The sequence below is a fragment of the Drosophila innubila genome (assembly GCF_004354385.1).
Source record: "Drosophila innubila isolate TH190305 chromosome 3L unlocalized genomic scaffold, UK_Dinn_1.0 0_D_3L, whole genome shotgun sequence".
Lineage (NCBI taxonomy): Eukaryota > Metazoa > Arthropoda > Insecta > Diptera > Drosophilidae > Drosophila > Drosophila innubila.
Window position 1 is genome coordinate 231,182 of NW_022995376.1, and position 17,662 is coordinate 248,843.

General features: G+C 33.6%; 4 protein-coding genes across 4 annotated transcripts; 2 read left to right on the forward strand and 2 right to left on the reverse strand.

Moving 5' to 3' along the window:
* Positions 1-5,375: 5,375 nt before the first annotated feature.
* Positions 5,376-6,045, reverse strand: LOC117786682. The gene is made up of 2 exons (XM_034625030.1): positions 5,989-6,045; positions 5,376-5,933 (listed from the first exon to the last, which is right to left on the reverse strand). The coding sequence occupies exons 1-2, from the start codon at positions 6,043-6,045 to the stop codon at positions 5,433-5,435; spliced, it is 558 nt and encodes a 185-aa protein (XP_034480921.1). The 3' UTR covers positions 5,376-5,432.
* A 2,458-nt stretch (positions 6,046-8,503) lies between these two features.
* LOC117786414 lies at positions 8,504-9,058 on the forward strand. Its single transcript, XM_034624654.1, has 2 exons — positions 8,504-8,599; positions 8,657-9,058. The coding sequence occupies exons 1-2, from the start codon at positions 8,582-8,584 to the stop codon at positions 8,816-8,818; spliced, it is 180 nt and encodes a 59-aa protein (XP_034480545.1). The 5' UTR covers positions 8,504-8,581; the 3' UTR covers positions 8,819-9,058.
* A 1,399-nt stretch (positions 9,059-10,457) lies between these two features.
* On the reverse strand, positions 10,458-10,955 carry LOC117786413. Its single transcript, XM_034624653.1, has 2 exons — positions 10,812-10,955; positions 10,458-10,729 (listed from the first exon to the last, which is right to left on the reverse strand). The coding sequence occupies exons 1-2, from the start codon at positions 10,941-10,943 to the stop codon at positions 10,559-10,561; spliced, it is 303 nt and encodes a 100-aa protein (XP_034480544.1). The 5' UTR covers positions 10,944-10,955; the 3' UTR covers positions 10,458-10,558.
* Positions 10,956-12,030: 1,075 nt separating this feature from the next.
* LOC117786408 lies at positions 12,031-17,453 on the forward strand. Its single transcript, XM_034624647.1, has 13 exons — positions 12,031-12,255; positions 12,331-12,531; positions 12,677-13,199; positions 13,583-14,701; positions 14,764-14,942; positions 15,002-15,107; positions 15,162-15,287; positions 15,352-15,840; positions 15,905-16,042; positions 16,535-16,576; positions 16,635-16,742; positions 16,806-17,108; positions 17,171-17,453. Exons 1-13 carry the CDS (start codon positions 12,139-12,141, stop codon positions 17,383-17,385), a joined length of 3,666 nt encoding a protein of 1,221 aa, XP_034480538.1. The 5' UTR covers positions 12,031-12,138; the 3' UTR covers positions 17,386-17,453.
* Positions 17,454-17,662: the final 209 nt, after the last annotated feature.

A 17,662-nucleotide genomic window follows, 5' to 3' on the forward strand; every position in this document is an offset into this window, starting at 1 on the left:
TGAACGTTTGCTTTTTATTTTATTTTTTACTATTTTTATTGTTGTAAAATTGACAGCACAAACGATGGTAGCAAACCTTTTTATTATAAATTGAAAACAAAAAAGAAATATGTATAACAAATTATTACAGGTATTTCAAATTACTTCACTTTTAGCTCTTGTAAACTAACGACCCTGTATTTGGGGCCAATGTCTGGGGCATTACATGTGCGTCGCATTAAAGGGCATCGAATCGATCATATGAAAAGATAAAGAAGGAAAAAAAGAAAAAAGACACCATTAGTCGGTTGTGTTGTTATAGCTAATGCAATTTTGTTTCTTTTTTCTTAGTGCTAACATTGGGAGAGCTCAGATTTGTTCACGCTTTTGCTCTTTAATCTTACAAGTCACGCACTGAATTTGGAATTTGCATGCAACGACCGCTAGATGGCACCAGCAACGGCACGTGTCAAGCGCACTTGAAGTAGCAGCGTTCAATATTTGAATTCCCCCTCGGATTTTCAGACTAATGCAATAATTTTGCATATAAAAATTTCTCAAGTTAATTTTTTGGATGACACTTTAAATAATGTATTCATTCCCATTCATAGCTTAGATTAATTGCATTTTTTTTTAATATAGAGCTGTTGTTTATTTAAACTTTCGTACGTACTATACAAGTTAAGTACTTTTTTGCTTATTACTTCTCTTAACACCTCCAATAAAATAGTGTCAAATAATTGATCACAAAAATAAACTGTCTGCCACTCATATCGATAACATTTACTCGACTATCTGAAACATATATATACAGATATGCATACAGGGAGAAAGATATGTAGATTCATTGCATAAAGCCCCGAACAACTTTTTCATGCTCCATTGTGTTATAAATATTCATAAAAGCGCGCCATTTTTTTCCATTGCTCTTTTTGTGGGTTGCCCGTTCACAACTAAAGCCTTGATTTCTTGCATTTCACTTTGTTGCTGTACTATGTTCTTGCCAAATACCTAACCAATACGCCACGCCCTCCCCCGCACGCCTTCTGCAAAACAGGGCACCGCAAACTATGCTTCTAATGCCGCGCTGGCATAAATTTAAAGCAGCAGCTGCGGTTTTTCACTGCCAACGGCGTAGTCAGCTTAGTGCGAAAAGGGGCTCAAAATAAGGTGTTAAGCAACTCGATAAATCGATGTATGGACTTTTGTAGAATCTATACATAGATATATATTCATATTTCTTGATTAAAGCCCAACTGATTGCTGTAACTTCACTATGTTTTATAATAATATGCCCCTGCTCGCTTTACTTGCCGTTTGCAATTTCAATTCCGCAAAATGCCGTCATATTGCACGATACATTTGTTTCAGATATGTTGTGCCAAAATTTTAGCCTCCTACATAGGTCTTACCTTTTGAGCTGCACAAATATCAGTCAGCCAGTCAGGACAAACAGTTGTATATAAAGCTGTAATATCTTTAAAAAATCAGTATCGATTTTTAAATTAGAAAGTATGAATTTAAATTAAAAATTAAAATAAATTATAGATTATTTAAATTAAAAACAATGAGTTAACTATAAAAAGTTAAAAATCTGTGAATTTTGCAAGGATTGGGGGAAACAAAGAAAAGCATAAAATTAGATCAGAGTTTTTTTTGAAGGTGGAGGGGTCACAGACTGCAAACGTCCCCTGTCTACACGCTTTTTCACTGCTCCCACAGCTCGCTCGATATTTGCACGTTGTAAGTGGGGGGAGCGTTGGGTGAGTGGAGCAGAGAGAAGGGGTGAGGGACCCGGCTTTAAACCAAAGCATTTTATGCTGCTAATTGATTTTTCATACTCGCCTTTTTTTTTCAGAGTTCTCTGCGCATTTGTTTGGCGTTCAATTAGAGGAAATTTGCATTTTATGTAAAAACACTGTTTGGCATGAATGACCTACCATATCAATATATGTTACACTCTCACACATCATCATATTCTTCACATTTTGATCATAACTTCATTACACTATTCAGTTACGATACTTCAGTTTTTATTCGCTAATATAATTTTCACTGCTCGAGTGTTAAATACACAATGAGGTAAAACAAATTATTTATCTACAAGTGTGAATCTTTTTTTTATTACATCACTTAACATTGATCTTTGAAATCAATCGACTATACGTTTGTTTAATAGCTGGCATCATACTGACAAATAAACTCATAACACTGAGAATATGCTACTTACTATACAAGGCAAATGCATAAACCCAGTTTTTCAATGTGATGAGCTGTTGTAAATTGCAAATAAATAATAAAGATTATAAATGCACCCAGAAAAATTAAATTTGATAATAGTCAATCTAAAGCGTGTGCACGTTAGTTACAAATTAAATAAAACTATACCTTTGAAATTCTTTGAACAATAATATTTTAAAAAATATTTCGCTAAGAAGCATTTACAAAATATATAAATACACTAAACAAATTCTTATTTTTAATGAAAAAAAAATTAAATATAATTTAATAAAATTATAATATTAGATTAAGGTCGGAACAAAGCACAAATTTTATTTTTCAAATTAATTATTTTTAGATGCAGAATCAATTTTGAGACCAAATAGATATTAAAATGATATTCCTTATCAAAATCGGTTTAGTTTTGACAAAGTTATGAGAATTTGAAATCTGGTAAATCATGGGACTGACAACTTTTCAAGTCAAATTTTTTGTTAGTTTTGGATGATTTTTTACAGAAAAATGAAACCAATCAGAATCCAATTTAATGTGGCGTTTTATACATATTTTGGTAAATCATGGGACTGACAACTTTTCAAGTCAAATTTCTTGTTAGATTTGGATGATTTGTTACAGAAAAATGAAACCCTTAGCAAGGGCGTAGGCAGGGGGGTTGCCACCAGTTGCCCAAATTTTTTTAGACAATTGAAAGCAATGGTTTCTTTTTTTCAGAAACACCAACAATTGCTTTTCGGTTGCTTTATCGCATTTATAAATTTGTAGAACACACCTGATAGGCATTTTTATTTTATTTAAAAATCAATTTTATTTTATTCAATAATTTTGAGGCATAGTATATTGCTTTTCTGCATGCCTGAATGCTCTTTTAAGATTATGTATGGTGAGTGCGCACATAAAACTACTCTCCGAAAATGTCTTAACTTATATAGTTTTGCAAAAAATTCACGACTAGTAATAACTTATGATAGTTGAAATTTGACGACTTCAGTGACTTCGGAAATACATATTGTATATGAAAAATATGAAATCACTGACATTTTGTAAACTCCGAAATTTTCAAATTCTTAAAACCATTTCTTTCAAAAATCTCTAGAGATTTTTGGATATATAATGAAAAAATTGTTTTTAACATGCATTTTTTGCTAAGTGTATTTACAGATTTTATACTTATATCTGTAAGGTGTTTTTAAATTGAAAAATTCTTGAATTATTTTGAAACTATAAACGTGATACAAACATAATAGAGATAAAATAAAACAAAATGTCCCATTAATTTGTAAATTGTTTTTTTTAGCCACAGTCAATTGCTGCAATCGCTGCCATCAGATGTAAAATTGTAACGCCTATTTCGTTTAACTCGTCTGGCCTAGACTTGATAATGATAATGAACTGTTCCCTTGTATAGTTATTTATATATATTTAATAGCAAACATTATGGAGGCTGGCAGCCTCATAAAACTTGATGAACCACGGATATGGCTAAATGCATTAAGCATGAGCTTGACCACAGAAATGGCCACTGGCAAGAGTAGGAGCAATAAGGGGCAATAGCAGTTGCTAACAAGTTTCAAGGTCAAGAGGCAGCAGCCTAAAATTAATATTGAAACTGCATTGAATTGCAAACTGCAAAACCGGTTACAGATCGGTTGACACTGAGACTGAGACAGAGACTGAGATGAAGCTGCGGTCGCAGCAGTTGCTTATTCTTCTTCTTCTTAGGTTTGGCTATGTTTGTAATTTCGTAATACAGCACAAAGAAAGCAATTCAAGTCTGACATTGAATTGTAAATGTACGCGATAACATGAAACAACAAATAAACGAAGACCAAAACCAGATGATGTAAATAAATGCAAGTCGCATTCAGACAACTTACAATAAATGTGGAATTTGTATGTGTTAAAGTTAAAAATAAAACAACAAGACTAACAAACACACACACAGATAATGTATACGACGCGTACGCTGCGTCTGCCAATGTCCATATCAATGGTCAGTTTGGTACACTCAGAAAAATGGTACCTCATACGAATTCCGAATATTTTGTATGGATTTAAAGAATTGAAAATACTAACTAACAATAACATTTTAGGAAACTAAAATATGAAAATCATAAATTGTGAAATTCAGCTAAAAAAAATATTCAGATTACAAAAACTAGGACGAAAATAATTTGACGACTAAAATTAGGAAACGCCAAAGTTAGGAAGGTTATAAGGGAATTGTATTTTTTTGTGAGTGTAGCTGTTGCTGCTGCTTCTTCTACCTCCGCTTCCGCTGCTGCTGTAAAAAAGACTTCGGCATTTTTTTTTCACTTTGTTGTCGCCGTTTAATGCTTTTATTTTGGACTTTTATTTTTATTTTATTTTATTTTGCCGCATTACGTCAGTTTCACTGTACTTTGGGGCTCAAGACCCTCTTTGTAGTACTTATATTTTAATTTTGTTGTTGCTCCTGTTTCGGCTGCTGTTGTTGTTGCTGCTTAATTTAGTTGTTTGTTGTTGTCTGTACTTGTTATTTGTTGTTGTTGGTTAAAATAGGCAAAGTGCAATAAAAATACTCGTACCTAAATTTATGGCCACATGCAAGAGAGTCTCTTTTTGGTATGATTTATCTCGTATTCGGGTTTGTGTGCCTCGCATAATTTATTTGTGTTTATATAGCCAAACTGGGTTTTTAGTTCAAGTTCATCAGCCGATTCCTGATATCTTCTGTGCAAATTACTTGTGTAAAGTTGTTAAGCAAGACGTCCCAAAACCAAAGTAGATAATGGATTTATCTGACAAGTTTCAGTAGGCTTATCATTTAATCTCAAGAAAGTCTCACACTGGCCTTGTGTAAAAAGTCATGCCAGTATACCAGATTTCAAACTTTTATTAAAAAATAATATGCAAGTTTCGTAACTGAACAACATTTAGAAGAAGAATCAATTTTGTTGTCAAAACATTATTAAAATTAAGAGATTTCCCCACGACAATCAGTTGAGTTTTGACAGAATTATGGGAGTTTTAAGTTTTCGAAAACTATCAGAACTGTCCGATATAATTAAACCTTAGTTTATAAAATGTTTAAATGTCAGGCTTACACTCCTAGTTTCCAATTAAGTATGAAACAACTTTTTAAACTTGATTTGTCATGAGTAGTTTTATGGGAATTATTTTTTTCTTATGAGGGTATTAACAAATCTTAACTCTTCACGCTCCTTAACTATAATTTAATGCTCCAACTGCAGCGCCGATTCGACTGTAGTCTTTCTCAACCTGATTTTGCAGTTCAATAACTTGATAACCTCATCATAGATCTGAATAAGTTCGAATTGCAGAAAGTATCTGCCATCGTCAATGCGCAATGGAACTTGAGTGACATCAACAAATCCTTTGTCCACGTAGTAGAAACCCGGTGTCAGTGGGCAGGATATTAAAAATGTTGATGGCATCAGGGATTCGCCAGGAAAATCATCTAATGTCATATTGCGCAGGGACTCGAGTGTCTTGCAGAAATCTAAATTCTTCATTTTCAGCATTTCAACACTGTTTTTACCCCCCGGCGAATTGTCCAGCTTTCGAGCAAAGATGTGCATAAGCAATTTGCCGGGAAAATGCTCCTTGACAGTCATATTATAATTAAAAATCTCCATATTTTCCACGCTGTAACTGACAATTATGTCATTGGGTACAAAAGATTTGGAGTAGAACTCATCAAATTGAAGGTTGAGCTAAGGTGTTTAAATAGGATCAGAAAAATAGTTAAACATAAATAGTTAAACTTACGCCCAGGACTACAGATGTTGTCCAGACTGATACCAATAGTAATTGATATTTAATCATTGTAAAACTGCGACTTATGGCTTTGAATTTGTGATTGAAAATGAATGGTTTTAGATTTAATGAAGTCACACCACGTCGCCTGACTTAATGGATTTTTGTATGCAAACTGTTTTTTGTTTCTACTGATTGCTCCCTAGATTCTTATCATCTTATTTGTTGTACAGCTTGGCTTTTAACAGTCGAATGATTAGTTTCATGATGATATTGATGATATTTTTTTGTATTTAGGTAAAGGTCATGAATGCTTAAGCCCACCTATATCTTATATAGACTTTACCTAAAGCATTTTTAGTGTCATAACAGAATTTTGAAAAAGACACATACAAAACAGGTTTTGTCGTGACAGTGTGGGAATCGAACCCAGTTATTTTCAAACTGAGTTTCACCACTATTTATTGCCAAAAGTTCACGGAGGGTATTACACATATTTATATCAAATTTACTGTCACTTAACCCAATTTTTACATTCTTCAAATTGTCAACTTGTTCAAATAAAACTATATAAATACCTATACGAGAAGAGAGACAGTTAAATAACGACAAAGTAAATTGCAATCCCAAGTTAACAAATCACAGATGAGAGATGAGAAGAGAGCCACGCCCTTTTTTGGGCATTATAATTTACGAGCTAATTGACTTGTTACGGGTTACGGTTTAACAGTGACTGACTGACTCGTAGACAAACCGACGACAGATGAATAGATTAAAATATATTCATGTCATTAGTTGTCTAATCATTCAAAGAGTTTGAATTAAACAACAACAATAAGACCGCTTCGTATTGTAACTCGATGCTCTAATAAAGCTGCATTTGCATAAATTTTTGGACTTTTACAGTGCTTTGTTTTTGTTTTTATTTTAAATTTTATTTTATTTTATTTTTAACGAATCTGCACAAAAAAATATATTTTTATATTTAATAATATAATCTAAAATGATTAGATTTGAATTATGAATGTGTATCAAATACGCTGGGAGACACTGTAAATAATTTTTAATATAGCTATCATTCAAATATGCTTACTCATGCTGTGGTATGTTTATTCAATAATCTAATTTATATAGACCTACTACAAAAATCTGCATTTACTTCCGCTCTTTCAAGTGCACTGCATTTGTCAACGCCTTTTATGCAAATCAAAAACGACTTTAACTATAGAATGGAATGTATTAAAACAAATATTAAGTCAAATGTTGACCTCTATCTTAAAATTGGTGTTGCTGTGGTATGTTTATTCAATAATCTAGTTTATATAGACCTACTACAAAAATCTGCATTTAGTTCCGCTCTTTTAAGTGCACTGCATTTGACAACGCCTTTTATGCAAATCAAAAACGACTTTAACTATGGAATGGAATGGATCGAAACAAATATTAAGTCAAATGTTGACCTCTATCTTAAAGTTGGTGTTTTTTTTGGATTACCAATTAAATATTGATTTAATGATTGAATCTTTTAGCATGATGGCTATTATAAGTGCTAAATATTTATTGTGCTGTAGTTTTCAATCAGATTCATTTTAAGTAGTGTGAGTCATTTGAAATCTTTTAAATCTGGCTTGAATAAATATTAAATGCGCTTTATTTGTGCTCAGAGAAGTGTCTTAGGCTAATAGATATTTAATGAAGTTTTCAGTATATTTATTCTATTTTACTAATAACTTCCGTATGTCATAAATTGTTTTAAAATTGACAATATACGTTATATATTCGTTGTCATAACCTTCACATATTACGTGTATGTACATTGTACAACTCTTAAATGAATAATACTTGTTAAGCAAAGTATAAGTAGAGCGCCTGACTATGACATACGCTATAATCGGGTCGAAGATGCCCTCATTTCATTAGCAGCACATTTGTCAATGCTATTGAAATGTGATTTTATTATCTTACATTTTTTAACGATAATGAAAATGTAATGATATTAATTTGAGACACAACACTGCTTGAAAATACAAGTTTTGACTGCATAACATTTTTCATTACTTTGGCACTACTTTATTAAACGCTTTTAAAGCCGTTTTAAAGTTACAGGGTATTGTAATAGTTTGATCATAGGCTCAAAGTCTTCAGTAGCACAGACTCTTGTCTTGCCTTTGACTTAAGCAATGCAAACAATTACAGGTGCAGACTAAGATTTCTTTTTATATATGCTTTATTTGTTAAGCAGCTTGGTAGTTACCCAGCTGCCCAACAGGGCCAAAACACTGTAATGTCCACGTTCAAGTCGTTTGCAATTTTTGACAAGTTTTTTCTTATTTTTCTTTTTGGCTTTTGGTTTTTGGTTTGGCTTTTTGTTGACCAGACTCGTTTATTAATGCGCCTTTGTTGATGTATCGCTGTTTCTGGCTACTTGGCCAAGACAGTTAAGCCATATGCAGTTTACAGTTTACATATGACATTATCATTGATTGACTTGGCCAACTCTGGAATATAAAAGCCACCAGCATTTTGGCCACAAGGTGCAGTCAATTTTTGAACTAAACTCAACAACATACAAGAGTCGCCTTCGCATAAAATATAAAAAACAAATATGAAGTACATTGTATTGGTGAGTTTGCTGTCCTTAAAGGATCCTTCCGAGGTTCAACTTGCTGTCGTCTTACAGGCCCTTTTCCTCTGTCTGCTGGCTGTGGCTCTGGTCAACGCGGTGCCCGTCGATGAGACTCTCCAGGGTGACAACTTCTTTGGACAGTCGGATGTGCACAATCCCCACGATCCTCAGGCCATCTTCAAGCTGAAGAAGCTTAAAAAACTACTGCTCGGTTAAGGTCACAGGGCATCCTCATCAATTATGTTGACTCTAGTTATCACACACACACACATACATAGACGCACAACAAACTGGGAATGTCACCCCGCTCTTTGCTATCGCCTAGGCATTGCGCTGCATTTAACCCCTAACTTTAAGATAAATACAATTCAATGAAACTTACAGCATTTAAATAAATTTAACTCTCTACAAGAAGACAAGGACTATCATAAACAGAGAAGTAAAACGAAACTAAAATTGGTTTCTGTCCTTTTGGTTCCAGTATATTGATCAATTTTAAAGTGTTTAAATTGAAATGCAGAATAAATTAAGTCCAGTTTGACAAAGTTATGACAGTTCAAAGTTGCTCAAGCCTCTGACCAAGCTACTTTACAAGTCCAAATTTTTCTTAATTTTGACATGATTTTTTACAAAAAAATGAAAGGTCTCAGAATCAAATTTAAAGTGTTCTTTTATACTAATTACGATAAAAGGAGTTGATTAAAAGTGAAAACTTGATATTTAAAATTTTGAGTTTTCGAAAATTCAAAGGGGGGACCCTTGCCATCAAAATCGAGTCTTGGTCGAAAATAATTAAGTTTTCTAAATAAATAAAAATTAAATACAAAAGGAATATAGAGGCCAAGCCATGATAAAAATGACATTCCGCTTGAAAATCGGATGAGTTTTGTTGAAGTTATGACAGTTCAAAGTTGCTCAAGCCTCTGACCTAGCAACTTTACAAGTCCAAATTTTCCTTAATTTTGACATGATTTTTTACAAAAAAATGAAAGGTCTCAGAATCAAATTTAAAGTGTTCTTTTATACTAATTACGGTAAAAGGAGTTGATTAAAAGTGAAAACTTGATATTTAAAATTTTGAATTTTCGAAATTTCAAAGGGGGGACTCTTACCATCAAAATCGAGTCTTGGTCGAAAATAACAAAATTTTTTAAATGAACAAAATTTGAATGCAGAATAAATTTAAAGGTCAAACCATGATCAAAATGACATTCCGCTTGAAAATCGGTCCAGTTTAGACAAAGTTATGACAGTTCGAAGTTGCTCAAGCCTCTGACCTAGCAACTTTACAAGTCCAAATTTTTCTTAATTTTGACATGATTTTTTACAAAAAAATGAAAGGTCTCAGAATCAAATTTAAAGTGTTCTTTTATACTAATTACGGTAAAAGGAGTTGATTAAAAGTGAAAACTTGATATTTTAAATTTTCGAAATTTCAAAGGGGGGTCCCTTACCATCAAAATCGAGTCTTGGTCGAAAATAATTAAGTTTTCTAAATAAATAAAATTTAAATACAAAATGAATTAAGAGGCCAAACCAAGATCAAAATGTCATTCCGCTTAAAAATCGGTTGGGTTTTAACAAAGTTATGACAGTTCAAAGTTGTTCAAGCCTCTGACCAAGCAACTTTACAAGTCCAAATTTTTCTTAATTTTGACATGATTTTTTACAGAAAAATGAAATCAAATCAAAATCAAATTTTAATTGTTGTTTTATACTTATTTCGATATACTGAGTTGATTATAAGTAAAAACTTGTCAACAGTTAAGTTCACTTTGACTTAAAAAAAATGTCAAATCCTGTTTTATCCTAAGTAAAACCAACATGATCAATAAATTTTAACACAAAGAATAAATAGTTGTTTATCATAATTTTTTTTAATAGTTATCTGCCTTAAATACTAGACACAAGGTATACTAAATATTTTGTTAATAGAAATGTAGATAGGCTCGTGAATTAACCCAGGAAGAGGAGTTTCTTTAAGAGCTTCAGCTTGAGCAGGAAGGACTGATCATCGGTTGGGTTGACGGGTTCGCTGCCAGGACCCTCAATGCCCTCTGGTATGGCCTCCTCCAAAGGAACAGCACTGGTTGCCATAAAGCAGACGGCAAGGCAAACGAACACGGTCTAAAAATGATGAGAAATAGACCAAAATAATCCACAATTAGTCAGATGTTATCCATAAAAGCTGCAGTTTTTTGAGACGCACCAAAAGTAAGAATTTCATAGTGTTATTGTTGGCACCTCCTTGACTGAGCACTGAGAGAGTTATGATTGACGATCCCTTGTTTCGCGTTTCGAGTTGACAGACTTCAGCACACTGAGCATAAGCCCCGTCCATCCATCTATTTATATCAATGTTCCGAGCCGCATCGAGTTTCGAGCTCGTCTTTCATAGAAATTAAAACAACACATTGCCATAATGTAGGCTGTTAAATTTCGTGTATCTGTGTATCTTTGAATCTCGAACCAACAACAATAAATTTGTTTGGACTAATTGTGATTTTAGTGTACCACGTAAGGCGTTTAAAGGTATGGCAAAATCAAGAATAATGTATAGGAAACCCAAGCTTTGGTATTTTGTTGTAGCCGCTATTGTTATTATTGCCGTCATTGTTGGCCAGCTAAATTTTTGTTTTGTTGATTGACATCTCGCTGTGGTTTTTTCGTTATGTTACTTATGAGTTCTGTTTAACTTGGCCATTAGCGGCCTAAACCCGCTCTCAACTCATATTTATAGCAGTTTTTATAGTCGCTTGACCTCAGTTCTGAGTTTGATTTGTTTGATTAACAGGCTGCTTTTTAAAAATATTATCACCTATACTAATTACCTGAATTGGCCTTTACCAATATGGCAAACATTTATCACTATAACTTGTCATAGAATATAAGACCAAAAGATGTGCTACATATTTGTCATTGGCAAATATTCCACATGTAAATTCCCAGCTTCAAGGTCCCCGACACCTAGTGCTAATTGTTGGCTCTGCAAACTCTTTTTTTTTTTTGCAATGTCATTAGACAAATGCCAAGGCAACAAAACCTTAAATTCAAATTTATCCGCCACCGTATTTTTAGTACACTATACAGCCCTGCCACCCCGTTTTTGTCACGACTTGAAATTTGGCGCTTACTTATTACGAAACTGGGCAGCACTAAAAAACCAAAACGATCTGGCAATGATCTGGTTCAGATGGGAATGTCGGCACAGCTTGTACCGTACAAGTTGTACAAGCTGCCAGATTGGGAAACTTTGCAGGGTGGCAGCCTTTGCACCGGGTGGCAATGCTGACGACAGAACGCCAAAATTGCGTGATTGTTGTAAATTTTATTTTTGCTCAGTTTTATTAATTTAAAATTGTATTGTTAAAACATTTGCACAGTGTTTGTGTTTCAATTGATTGTTGTTATTTTATTGCTTCTTTTTGCCCGTTGGCAAAACTTTAAGCACTTTAAAAAGAGTATAAAACCGCGATAACATTTTCGCGCCCATTTCGGATTCCCAACCCTTGCAGTTTGTATTTTTAATTGCTCGAATGGTTTTTGTGGCATTAAGCCTAGATGGCAAAAGAGCATCAGCAGTGCAGTTAGAAGAGGATGTAATATATCGCATTGGGCGCAGGTTGGGACTGGAGTTTCATAGTGACAAAGAGGTGAGAAGTGTTGTACCAAATGTATATTTACTCTTTAATCAACAAAAGTTGCCTTATTATTGTAAACCCTTTCAGTCCATTGAGCTCGCACATGCAACTATAACACATATAGCTGGACAAATAGTGCGAGTGTCGGCAGTGGCCGGCAAAGTGTATGTGAATGGCCAAGAAGTGGAAGTAAAGAGTATCAGCAATTCTGATATCGTCAATGGTATTGTGCGTTTGCGCTTCGGTGATTTAAATGCCAACTTGTACTTTAATGATGGCAATGAATCGGTAAGGATCAATCATATACAAACGTGTGCGAAAGTTTAAGAACAGTTTAAGCGATCAAATTCAGTTTTTAAATATTTTTTTCTTATTATTTCGCACACGTTTGTAAATATACCATAATTAAAATAGTAATCATTTCCCTTTTTAGGCTCATGATAGTAGTGGCTACGTTGAAGGGACTAAAGATAAGTCAGCCAATACAACCGGTAATAGTTTAATCATTCCAGAATCAACGCCGCCATCGGCAGACACAACTCGGGATGAGGATAGCTTCAATATACCGGAAACACAAGCCTTTTCCTTTACTAAACCTTCAAGATGTCTCAATGACTCCAAGATCTCTTGTGGCGATGATTTTGTAATACCGGAAACACAAGCTATTCCCTTTACCCGTCCTTCAAGAGGTCATGATGATTTTCTTATACCGGAAACACAAGAAGTTCTGACACAAAGCAATCAACCGGTTACAGCTCCTCCAGTTCAAGATCAAGATCTGGATATTGTCAGTGACGATGATGCATCCGAGCTGGGCACTCAAATCCGGATTTGCACACAAGAGTTTAATGAATTCAATGAAGATGCTATTGATGATTTTGATTCGTCCCTTTTGCTTGGCGATGATAATGTTAGTTCAGCATTGTTCGGCAGAGTTAGTTCCAAGAAAACTCCTGGTAATTACGTTTTTAATACACAGCTGGGAATAGTGATCAAAAATTGAACATTGTTGAATCTTTAATTTTACTTCATTAGTTAAGTATTTTAGAAAATACTAAATCTCTTACACTTTATCTTCATTATTTTTTAAATCTATTAAAAATAGTTAATTTTTCGACTAATCATTGGAAATAGTTGAAAACTCCTGCTTTCACTACAGCTTAATATTGCTTGACAGTGTGTTCGTCTTATTTATATTTATATTTTAGTTGTGATTGTTACCGGAAGATTTTTTTATAGTTAAAAAGTGCTGATTAAAAATTTTAATCCCTACTCCCAGCTATCTTTCTAATTTAATGCCATACTAGCATTAAATAAATAAAATTTATTTTTTTTTTAGATATTTTAAACTGTGCGAAAGCCATCGAAGTATTCTCTCGTAGCGATCTTTGTTTAACACCAGACTTGTCCGCAGCAGGAAATAAGTCGAATGAACCTGATGATGTACCCTGCACACCCGATATATTCGATTATCCACAAGCTGATGCCAATGAAGATAGTGGTTCAGGAGCAGCTGAATTAACAAACGTGAATGTGGATGCCCATTCTAGCTCAACTCTTCAACCTTTTGTGGCCAGCATTGAAACGCCGGAGGCAACACCAGCCGATCCGATAAATCACTTGGAAGATGACATTGCAACACAGGCGTTTCCAGGACGAAAGTCAAATGAAACAGCACAGGATTTTATTGCGACGCAGGCATTTGAAAGAGTGCATTTGCGGGTTTCGTGTAACTCAAGTAAAGATGAAGACAATGAGGATCAGGACTTTATTGAAACTCAGGCATTTTCCACAAGAAAATCAAATAAAGATAAAGAAAATGAGGATTTCATTGAAACTCAGGCATTCCCCAAAAGAAAATCATTTCAGTCGCCACAATTAGAGTCCATCATGAGTAAAGAACAAGATAATGAAGACTTTCTTGAAACCCAGGCATTCCCCGGAAAAAACATATTTCGGACACCACAATTAAAATCAAATTCAATTAAAAATCCGAAGGACTTTACTCAAACCCATGCGTTTCCCACAAGCAAATCGAATAAATATGAGGAAAATCAGGATTTTATAAACACCGAGGCATTTCCTACAAGGAATTCAAGTAAAGATGAGTCAAATCAGGACTTAATTGAAACTCAGGTATTTCCCACAAGAAATTTAATGAAAGATGTAATAAATCAGGACTTTATTGAAACCCAGGCATTCCCCGGAAGAAACACATTTCAGACACCAAAATTAAAATCAAATTTATGTAAAAATCCTGAGGACTTTATTGAAAACCATGCATTTCCAGCAAGGAAATCAGATAAAGATATGGAAAATCAGGACTTTATTGCTACACAGTCATTTACTCGTCATCCTCAAACATCTAAAACAATCCCGAATAATACAGTTGCCAACAATTTAAACAATACTGATGACTTTAAAGAAACCCAATTGTTTGTTAGTCATAAAAACAGAGGTAATATTGAGGTAAATAATATATTATAAATTTTTTTAATTTAATATTTAACTTCTTTTTAGACCAAAGTGAATGCAGTCGGCTTGAAATATCCGATTCCATAAGTATCTGTGACAATTTAGATGAGGAACTCAAGCAATTGATTGCACTTTCCTCATTGCCAAGTTCCCCATCCGATGTTGAGGACCATGATAGGATAATAAATTCAACTGTTATCACAGAAAAAACACATAAGAAACGGGTATGATTTAATTGTAATTTTTGTTGTATTTATTAACTACAACTTTGCATTTTTTGCAGCTGTGTCAAATGCAGGAATTAGTTACAGAATTTAACAGGCAGGAAACATGTGCAAAATTGGAAAGAAATCGGTTTGGACCTCATTTAGAATTGACGGAGGCATCGCGTAAGTTAGGAACCTATCACATTTGTATTTATTTCTAAAACCATTGCTCGTTAGCCCGCAAAATCAAACGCACACGGAAACTTTCAGCACCGGCAACTCCTGCTGATTTCAAAGCACCATCGAAAGCTACAAGAATTCACCAAAAGAGATCAATAGTGCTAAATGAAGAGCAAATAACGCGTAAGTTGCACCTATTAATGTTATCATACAATTGAAAATAAAGAAGAAACTCAATGTCTTGCAGCTGCCAAGAAAATGTGTTCTGAAATATCGAAAGTGGACGAATCTGTCAATAAAGAGGAAAAGCAGACTCGAGCTCAAACAACACAGAAAGCGGAGAAGAGAGTTAAAATCCTAAAACCTACAAAGCAAACTTCGAGTCAAGACGACAATAAACCAACGACTATAAATAATAAAGCAGCCAACTCCGTAGAACGGCAACCAGTGACCAGCAGACGAACCAGAAAAGGTACTCAGAAAATTGATGTTGACAGAGATATAAATTCAGAAGACTGCTCTTCAGCTAAAAAAATCGATAATGCTTTAGTCACAGAGGATGATGATAAAACAAGCATCTCAGTAGAACAAAAGTCCGTGAACCAAAGACGAACTAGACAAAATACTCAGAAAGTGAATGTTGACAGCTTTATTAGTATAGAAGAAGACTCTTCCGTTCAAAATATCGGTAAAGCTATAGTTCCAGTCAGTGAAAAGGATTCCAGCAAAACGGAAGGTTGTATTAAATGAACTAAACAGCTACAGCTGATTGTAATAGTTAAATTATTCTTTATTTGCAGTACCAGAGAGCTCAAAATTGGTGAAAAATGTTGGTAAATCCAAGGCTAAAGCGAATGTTTCTATAGCCAAAACATCAGAAGAATCATCTGCCACGCCCATTGATGAAGAGCCAACGTCTATTGTTAAAAAAACAATGAGTAAGTACTCGAGTTCTCATAAGAATATGAGGGATCTATTTAAATAGGTTCCCTATACGAATGTTGAAATATACAACTCAGAACACGAACTTTGGGGACAATTTGAAAATACAAATTAAACAACCGAAATCAAAATTTTTGTTACTAGGAAATAAAAATTAGAGAAAAATACTGGGAAGATAAATAAGGAAAATAAATTAGTAAACAAAATAAGAAATACAAAGAAGGAATTAGTAATAAAAAATTAGAAAACAAAATTAAAAAGATAATAATAAAAATAAATTTGTAAAGACCCAAATTAGGAATAATATTGTTGGGAAGTAAAAATTTGGAAAAAAGTTGGGAATGCAAAATTTAGGAATACAGTACAATGCGTAAGCACTCGACTCCCCATTAGAACAACAACGTTTATTCCTAAATATATCAATATTTTAAGTTTTTGAAACTCTCTGGAAAATAGAACATATTTAACCTCGAATTTTTTTTCTACAGGTGCGCGCAGAAACAGATTGCCCAACCAGGATCCACTTAAAGGTGACTATTAAATTGCTTGGCTACATTGAATTCAATAATTGATATATTTTATTTTCAGACATAAACGATTACATAAAGAAAATAAAAAATTCAGGGCGAAAAATTCAAATTACATTATCGATGTGCAATTATGCTGAACTGCGCTCATTATTAAATTCGTTAAGAAGTATGTTTTGAAATAAGTTGCAATCCAAATGCATAATAGCATAATGTATCCTTTTTTTTTTAGACGTTGTCGATGTCATTGAAAATCCGTTATGCTCAGATTTACTGCTCATGGAAAAGGGAGAACGCACCTATAAGTTTTTGGTGGGAATTGCATCTAATAAGCCCGTTTTATCGACTTCTTGGCTGCACGCGATTAAGGAAACACGCTCCATAACAGTCCAACCGAATCACATATTTAAAGATACAAAATTCGAGGAGCTCTTCAAGTTCAATCCTTTATCGGTAATGAAACAACCCAGGATACTAAAAGGACTTCATTTTATGCTCGGTAATACTATACAGCCCAGTGATAAGGAAATGAAAGGTGCTTAACTGGAGATAGATCTATTAAAAATTTTTTCTGTAAGTCCATTTTTTATTTTATAGCAATCGTTGAAAGTGCTGGTGGAACGGTGCACAGCAAACCGCCTCCAACTGCCACCAATGTGCGTCTCTATGTGATTGCCTGTAAACAGGATCAAAAACTCTTCAAGGAACTCGGCAAATATCCCAATCGAATATATATTAAAACAGAAGGCGTTATGCAAGCGCTCGTTCAGCAAAAATCTGAGCTGATGGATGAGTACAAGCTGCCAATTTAAATAATTTTTATTATTTTAATAATTTTTTTTAGATATTTTAAACCAACTGGGTTCAGTGATATAATTAAATAATGGCAAAATATTTTATTCTTTCCTTATTCTCTATAACAATTTTAATTATTAAGAGGTCAATAATATAAATATATAAAATACAGGATGAATACATATAAATATAATTATTAATTGTAACACATTTTTTTTAAGTCAAATATAAAGTACAGGATTATTAAAAATAAATACAATTATTACATTTTATTACAATTATTACTTTTTTTTA